Raw genomic sequence first — 9218 nt, forward strand, 5'->3', positions numbered from 1 at the left:
TTCCCATTTTTGAGATAACAGCATATCCCAAAGGTTGAACCTGCACCTGTTGGCCATTTGTGACAAATACTATACATATTAAATAAGGGGGAGATTTATCAATTGCGACATTTTATATGCTGTTCTTAATCTCTCCATTGCTTGCATCAGCTGCACCAAAATTATTAAGAGGCACACGCCGCTTAATATTTGTGGCGCATCTGTGCTGGTCTATGAGTAATAGCAGAGATCTATACCAGCAAGGGAGGAAGTGTAGATTTCCTGCTATATAATCTATGCCATTTTTTTTGCTGCCTACCCCAACCTCTCACTTCTTGCTACCTTGAAAAGGGTCTAAAATCCCCACAAATAGCAAAACTTTACACAACTGCAGTATGTAACATATTTTGCAACTTTTTAGCACCAGTTTTCAGGTGCAAAGGGGAAGATAAATTTCCCCTAAAATGTCCAGATGGAATAACCCCTTTAAAGGTTTACTCTTAAAACTGAGAGCGTATTTCATATGGGTCATGTATAAGTACCCAGATGTTAGGCATTACTGGAAAGATATTATTCTACCACCAATGTACGTGAGAGCATTCTCTGATAAGTGTGAATGACAATCTCTTGTACAAGCAATGGAAGAAAGTGAACTCGCTATAATCATTCCCCTAGTGACACCAGTTGCATGTAGAATTCCAGGAAGGGAGATGTAATGGATATGCTTTTAGGTTATGTACTGAATGTACCTTGAGAAATGATGATAGAGGTCAAAGAAAAATCTTCTCTCCAGCTCTGTGATGCATGTTTGACAAACAGGAAAAGACTGAGGGACACTGGATGCGAGTTCACAGAAGAGGAGGAGATGTTGCAAGATGAATAACATAATGAATTACAACATAGATAACTTACCAAAACTGAATTATAACTATGGCCATTAGATGGCAGCAAAGTACATCAAGTATGGTCGATAACAGATAACTAGATAAAGTAAAGAATTCTAGTCGAAAGCGATAGCTGGGACAGCACAGTTAGAATTTTTGATAATGCACAAGAAACAGGTGCATTTTTTATTTTCTAACTCCTAATGTGGAAAACTTGACAGTGGGCTCTTCTCTATAGAGGGCTGTGTTTTATTGAACAAGGGTCATTACACTCAACATTAAATATGCAGAATTTTTCCAACATGCATAATCTGGTCTTTGAGCTGAGATACCAGAGAAAGTCACTATTTGGACATGCATAGTCTAAATCTCTTCAATGCAAATGGTAATATTTATTGATGAGTACACAGTTAACTTTGGAACCTGTCACCACTAAAAATGTCCCCTAAACCGCCCGCAGTACCTAACAGCTGAAGGCATCTGGTTTCTAATTATGTATTCGGTTAATTCATCCAATGGGCAAGATCACAGGAAAACAACTTTTATTCTGCTGCTGGCTATACGTAAACGAGAATCTTGAAGTAAAGGAGTCAAACTTGCTGCTCCCCAATATTGCCCATTCGTGTTTGATTGATGGTCCTTTTTTTTCATTATGCACGATTCCTCAGGAGATTTCATGCCTATGCCATACAATCTTGTTTTCAGCGCCTGCGCAGTGAGCTCTGCTGAAGTCAAGTACACTACAGTGGGGCTCACTTCGCAGGCGCCAAAAATGAAATCATACGGCACAGACGCAATTCGTGGAGGAGCAAAAAAAGGTCAACAATCAAAAGTGAACGGGAAGCCAGCTTAATTTCAAGCATCAAGGCCACTGCCTTCTTGATTTCAAGATCTGCATTTGCATAAAGCCAACAACGGAATATAAGTTGTTTTCTTGCGATCTTGTCCATCATACAAATTAGTCAAAGACATCATTAGAAACCAAATAACTTCAGCTTTGAGGTACTGTGTACATTTTGGGGGCATTTTGGTAGTGACAGGTTCCCTTGAAAGAAACATTAAATACCACAAGAAGACAATTCCGCCAATGTTTTGGTCCTCCTAGACCTTTGTCATCTGTTTTTGAATAGAATAGAAAAGGTGTATGATAGGCATACCATATTTATACTTGTTTTACACCTCTACTACCCCTGCTTAACCACAAATAGTTGCCGTGACCAAGGTTTGGGAGGTCCAAATCTTTTGCAGAATTGTCTTCTTGTGGTATTTAATGTTTCTTTGAACACTGAAAAATTAACCGTGTAGTCCTAAGACAATTTGCCTCGAAGATAACTGCTGTGTTTTCTAGTCTATGTTTGATGGGTGCAATTCCTACCACTTGGCACCAATTTGCCTCGAAGATAACTGCTGTGTTTTCTAGTCTATGTTTGATGGGTGCAATTCCTACCACTTGGCACCACTGTACTTTACCAGCAGGTTGACCTTAATAGACTTATTAATGTCCATACAGCAATCTGGGTAGACCTACTTAATTAGATTGTGGTAAATTTTGTGCAATAACTCAGTTCCTCTCAATTCAATTATGTTATTCTATGTTTTCAATATTTCAGAGTATTCAGATTCAACTTCAGGCTCCTAGTGGATCTTCAGTTCCAGCTTCCGGTGGAGGATCAGTCACACAGTCTATTCGTATTCTGAACCCTCAAAAGGTACTTTAGATGTAGTACTAATATTAGACTGGCTACTCATTTTCACGTTACTAAAGGCAAACGTAACACTAAAAACAAAAAGTCTAAACTTATGAGGCAAAAAAAAAAAAATCCTAAATACATTTAAAGTCTATGGATATCTCATACTATTGAGCATTAAAGAAGTTGGCCACTTTCTAGCTACTTTTGACCAATGTGCATGTAAGATGACTATATGACACTTCCTAATATAGCCTTTGTTGATTTTCTGTACTGTTTGCTTTATTTCATAAATCATGTCCCCTTGATAGGCAAATCTTCTGTGCTGTCCACAAAGAGGTCCTGTCTATAAGATGGCGGCTGATGAAGGGTCATGTGACCAGGCAAAAATAACTCCAGATACATCACTCTGTCTCCTCCAAATACACCACATCTTCCATCTGCACTTGCGATGTTGACAATTTAGTGCAGGTGTAGTGTATTTGAATGGAGGAGCATTAGTGATTTTCCTGGTCACATGACCCTCCATCAGTAGCCATTTTATAGACAGGACCTCTGTGTGGACAGCACAAAAGACTTGGCCAGCACCTTATGAAATATAGAAAATGCCACAGAATATGAAGAAAAGACTAAGTGTCATATAATCATCTAACATACACATTGATCAACAGTAGCCGGAAAGTGGTCAACCCCTTTAAAGGGAACCTTTCACCGGGATTTTGTGTATAGAGCTGAGGACATGGGTTGCTAGATCGCCGCTAGCACATCCGCAATACCCAGTCCCCATAGCTCTGTGTGCTTTTATTGTGTAAAAAAAACTATTTGATCCCTATGCAAATTAACCTGAGATGTGTCCTGTACGTGAGATGAGTCCAGCGTGAAGGAGCCCAGCACCGCCCCGCATCCTCAGAATCTCCTCCTTGCTCCCCGACATCAGAAAGCCAGAGCGCCGTAATTTCGCGATGCGTCATAGTGTTCCTTCCCTGTGCTGGCATCAGGGAAGGATCTGCGCATGCGCTAGCTCATGCATCGCGAGATTACGGCGCTCTGGCTTTCTGACGTTGGGGAGCAAGGAGGAGATTCTGAGGAGGCGGGGCGGTGCTGGGCTCTTTCACGCTGGACTCATCTCACGTACAGGACACATCTCAGGTTAATTTGCATATGGATCAAATAGTTTTTGTTACACAATAAAAGCACACAGAGCTATGGGGACTGGGTATTGCGGATGTGCTAGCGGCCATCTAGCAACCCATGTTCTCGGCTCTATACACAAAATCCAGGTGACAGGTTCCCTTTAAATATAAAATAACTTATTCAGAGTTTGTTTGAATATCAATTTTTTTTATATTTATTGTCCCCATTTAGGTTCCTTTACGTATGCGGCTACGCTTGTCTTTTACACATAATGGAAATCTAGTCCAGGATATAAGTGAAGTGAACAACTTTCCTACACTAGCATGGCAGTGATATGATCAGGTTTGCAATGGCACCTGGATGAAGTGGCAGAGACATTAATATTTTCCTGAATGATGGAAAAGAAAAGAAACAGATTAATGTGTTACATTCCACAAGATTTGTAATAACTGGAGTCCAAAGAAAGTGGCTATTTGAGTGCAATGCTTACATGATACACGTACACAGCTATAGCATGCAACATGCACATGAAATATCACCAAGTCTGAACCCAAACAATTAAAGAGTGAAGAATATCTGAAAGACATTGTAATAAAATAGCTTTATAGACCAAACATGCTATTTTTCTCCTCTAGGTGGCATTGTTCTACCTTGACTTTTTTTTTTAACCTTGCTTCCCACTATTCCATTCTAACACTGTGCCAATCCTTCTGTACACTGCACTAAGGCACTCAAAACCTGTATCATAGCTTCAGTATGTAGACAGAAATCCCAGTTGGGCAACATAAAAATACAGAAATGGTTAACCCTTTCATTCGCCGTCTACAGATTTGCCAATTCCCTTTAGGCTGTTTGTGTTAATTAGGATTTGCGAGTATAATGAATTCTCCAGCTAATTAATGCTGTGTTGTGATGATGAGGGGTTGCCTGAAATAGTGTGTAAGGAGGGAGCAGCCAACGGTGATGGGGGGGTTCATGTGAGTGGCACTGAGCCAGCCTGTACCTGCCCCCTTCAAGATGACAGACTGCAAGAGACAACAGGGAGAGAGAGCGCAGTGACGAAGAAGGGAGAGTGCGCAGAGTAGCAGATGCATCCGCCATCGAAAAATCAGCATCTCCTCTACCCTCCCACCAATATCCAATCGTATATATTTCACCCCCACCAACTCACCCACTTCTGATCCCTGAGGTGTGAGCTGGCAGCTGTGGGCACTGACCATCTGTGTGCGTGTTCATGCATTTGCATCTGTTTGTCTGTGCCCTGTGTGCGCATATCTGGGCAGCGAGCTTGGCAGAGAGGAAGAGTGTGTGGGGCAGAGAGATACACAGATGGGGAGTAAGTCAGCGTGAGATATACATAGAAAGAGATGGGCAGAAAGAGGCAGATAGCGAGGGTTGGCAGAGCTACAGACGCTGGCGAAGAAGCTGGCACAAACGCGGCCCCCTCAGAGGTGGCACCTGGTACTTATCATTGTGCCGTAAACAGTATGCATGTAACCGAGTGTAAAAGAGCGAGCGAGCATGGAAGCGAAACAGGACATGGTACAAGAGAAGAGGATGGCACGCCAATTCCTTAGACTGATCTCACGAATGTTAATTGCTCATACTCCCGGATTGCTTGACATTGGTACATAGGAGTTGAGTGACATGCATAGGTGCATACGTCTAGTCATGCCATATCACATCCTAGCACTTCAGCAACAATGGCTAAGCCAAAAGAAATTCTACCATGTCCAAGAAGACCATCAAGAGCTATTGAACAATGGCCATAATGGAAATGACGGCGGAAGGATACCAGAGGCCTCCAGATAACGGTGAGACAGAAATGACTCTAAAATAACAATGTATCATTATAACCACACACTGGGAGGGAAACGCTTGATATATTCTGATTCTATACCCATGTGGTTTGAAGGACAGACAACATCTTGTTGTCGGTTTATTGTAGACATAATGATTTACAAAACACACAAACACCATATCGACATTTTAAGTTTAGATTTTTATATTTTTTTTAACCATTTATACATCACTCTGAGGAAATCCTCAAACTCTTTGCATGCGACAATCCGTGTTAAGTGAGCAGCCGGTCACTAGATAGGCTAAATGATACAGAACGACCATTGGGCTATGTCCTACACTGAACTGGCATGATATGCTCTTTGAAGGTCAGATTTACGGCTTTGGTGCTAGTTAGTCTGTTTGGTTAGTATAACAAACCTGGTCATGTTACATTAGATGACTTTTAGGATCTACAAAAGGCAATAAGCATGACCAAGGCCCAATCTGTGCCACCCTTTGTTTATCCTGTAGTGTTAGAACCTTAATATTTAACAGTAACAGTTTGATTTAGAAAAATAAAAAACTGAAGAAAACAATACAAGGATGACAAAGAGTAGACAGGATGGATATTAAATCAATGGATGCTTTTGACAGCTTTTCAGATGAAAGAATCAGATACAGGTTCAAGAGCAGAGAAGAGACTATCAATGATTTGTAGAGATGGACTCTACGCATGTGCCATTAATGTGAAGTATTGTTATAATTTATTTGATGGATCAGCATATTAAAGTTTGTCAGATACGCTAGGCAAGTATATATTTCGGAGACCATCATAATTAACCACAAATTTTCAATGCATGCACAGAGCAAGTGAAACGAGAATTAGCCATCATTTTCACTTGATGGGGTCTCCACTAAATTTTAAGAAAATGTAAAAGAATAACAAGAACAGCTTGGTGTATAAGCTATTATTCCGTCAAAATATTCCATAATGTGGCAGTGTGTAGCAAACAGCATTTGCTCAATAATACAAAAGCCAAACATCAGTCACTTCAAGGAAACCATTGGAAATCAAATACTTTCACCATTTTATGTGGGTTTTAAACTTTAATATGTTCACATATTAGTCTATCATAATAAATTGTAATAACATTGATGAACTGCTAAGGTATTAGCATTTGAAGGCTTGATTTTAAAATTTTATGTATGCTTTTACCTTAAGAAATAGGGACTTGAGAAATACACTGAAAAATATGCAAGCCAGAGCTGCTAAAAAGGTTCATATTCCATGAGCAGTCTACTGCAGGCTTGGCGCATTGTCGGAGATCCTCTTGTGTCCTGTGCTTTGTTTGGGTTGATAGCAACCTTGTGATTATGGGATGACGTAACTTGCTTTTCAGCATACATAACATGGGTGTAAATGAGGAAATTCTGTATCTTCGAAGACTACATGTTGTCAATGGATTTCTTTAGTTATTGGTGGATGTCACTACTGGCCTTTGCTTATAGACCACTGAGGACAACTAACACTAGTCAACACTAGTCAAGTATAACTAAAGAAGTATGACAAGTGTAAAAAAAAAGGCATGGAAGGGTATGTGGAAGAGACACGTGGTACAATATTTCACAAAATGATAGCTACAGTGCCTTGCAAAAGTATTCACCCCCTTGACTTTTTTCGTATTTTGTTATATTACAGCCTTAAGTTCACAATAGTCTAAGTTGGTGAAGTGAAACGAGAAAAATATATAAATAAAACTATTGTTTAGAAATAGAAAACAGAAAATTGGCATGTGCGTATGTATTCACCCCCTTTGTTAGGAAGCCTATAAAAAGCTCTGGTGCAACCAATTACCTTCAGAAGTCACATAATTAGTGAAATGATGTCCACCTGTGTGCAATCTAAGTGTCACATGATCTGTCATTACATATACACACCTTTTTTGAAAGGTCCCAGAGGCTACAACACATAAGCAAGAGGCATCACTAACCAAACACTGCCATGAAGACAAAGGAACTCTCTAAACAAGTAAGGGACAATGTTGTTGAGAGGTACAAGTCAGGGTTAGGTTATAAAAAAATATCCAAATCTTTGATGATCCCCCGGAGCACCATTAAATCTATTATAACCAAATGGAAAGAACATGGCACAACAGCAAACCTGCCAAGAGACGGCCGCCCACCAAAACTCATGGACCGGGCAAGGAGGGCATTAACTAGAGAAGCAGTACAGAGACCTAAGGTAACCCTGGAGGAGCTGCAGAGTTCTACAGCAGAGACTGGAGTATCTGTACATAAGACGACAATAAGCCGTAGAGTTGGGCTTTATGGCAGAGTGGCCAAAAGAAAGCCATTACTTTTAGCTAAAAACAAAAAGGCACGTTGTGAGTTTGCGAAAAGGTATGTGGGAGACTCTCAAAATGTATAGAGGAAGGTGCTCTGGTCTGATGAGACTAAAATTTAACTTTTCGACCATCAAATAAAACGCTATGTCTGGTGTAAACCCAACACATCACCCAAAGAACACCATGCCCACAGTGAAACATGGTGGTGGCAGCATTATGCTGGGGGGATGTTTTTTAGCAGCTGGGACTTGGAAACTGGTCAGAGTTGAGGCAAAGATGGATGGTGCTAAATACAGGGATATTCTTTAGCAAAACCTGTACCACTCTGTGCTTGATTTGAGGCTAGGACGGAGGTTTACATTCCAGCAGGACAATGACCCCAAACACACGGCTAAAGCAACACTTGAGTGGTTTAAGGGAAAACATGTAAATGTGTTGGAATGGCCTAGTCAAAGCCCAGATCTCAATCCAATAGAAAATCTGTGCTCAGACTTAAAGATTGCTGTTCACAAGCGCAAACCCTCCAACTTGAAGGAGCTGGAGAAGTTTTGCAAGGAGGAATGGGCAAAAATCCCAGTGGTAAGATGTGGCAAGCTCATAGAGACTTATTGAAAGTGACTTGGAGCTGTGATTACCACAAAAGGTGGTTCTACAAAGTATTGACTTTAGGGGGGTGACTAGTTATGCACATTGACTTTTTCTGTTATTTTGTCCAATTTGTTGTTTGCTCCACAATAAAAAAAAAAAAAAAAAACATCTTCAAAGTTGTGGGCATGTTCTGTAAATTAAATGATGCAAATCCTCCATCAATCCATGTTAATTCCAGGTTGTGAGGCACCAAAATATGTCAAGGGGGGTGAATACTTTTGCAAGGCGCTGTATAGCTTTGAAATCTGAAGAGGTAAAGAAAGTGATAAGAAGGAAATGATGGACGGAAATAGTTTAGAAGGTTAAATCATGATTCTAAACTAGCAGGCAGAATAGAAAGCATCCTGTGGTACTTCAGCTGTAGCACACCTAGTGGTTTGGGTAAGGGGCTAATAGATGGCAAAAACTAAATAATGAATGTTCATGGCTGCAATTTATCTGTATGGTATGGGCAAGCGAGTATGCTTTTTTGGCTTGTTAATGTACACTTGTTTGACATCTTATGTCCATTGTCATTTTTAAAATTAGTAGTCTAGATGTGTTATGCTGATCTAGGGTTTTGCAGCCAAATTAATTAGTGTACCTTATTTTATATAACTTTAAGTAGTTCATACACTCAAAGAGAACCTGTCATCTTGAACATTGTATTGCAGTACTTTCTGGACCACGAGGAGCTAAGCAGATTGATATATAGTTTTTTGGGAAAAGATTCAGTAAAACTTGTAATTTTTCTATATATATTCCTGCTCATTCTGAGC

The 9218-nt window shown here is 40.1% G+C and overlaps 1 protein-coding gene across 2 annotated transcripts in view; it reads left to right on the forward strand.

Annotated features, from left to right (window-relative positions):
• AP1G2 (adaptor related protein complex 1 subunit gamma 2) overlaps window positions 1-7032 on the forward strand; it is an 87206-nt gene extending 80174 nt beyond the window's left edge. For both annotated transcript variants that reach the window (XM_040416885.1, XM_040416886.1), the window contains exons 21-22: window positions 2474-2572; window positions 3917-7032. In XM_040416885.1, coding sequence (XP_040272819.1) covers window positions 2474-2572; window positions 3917-4018 — 201 coding nt within the window. In that variant the 3' untranslated portion in view covers window positions 4019-7032. The remainder of the gene's footprint in view (window positions 1-2473; window positions 2573-3916) is intronic.
• Window positions 7033-9218: the final 2186 nt, after the last annotated feature.

This window comes from Bufo bufo, chromosome 2, assembly GCF_905171765.1.
Source record: "Bufo bufo chromosome 2, aBufBuf1.1, whole genome shotgun sequence".
NCBI classification, from domain to species: Eukaryota; Metazoa; Chordata; class Amphibia; order Anura; family Bufonidae; genus Bufo; species Bufo bufo.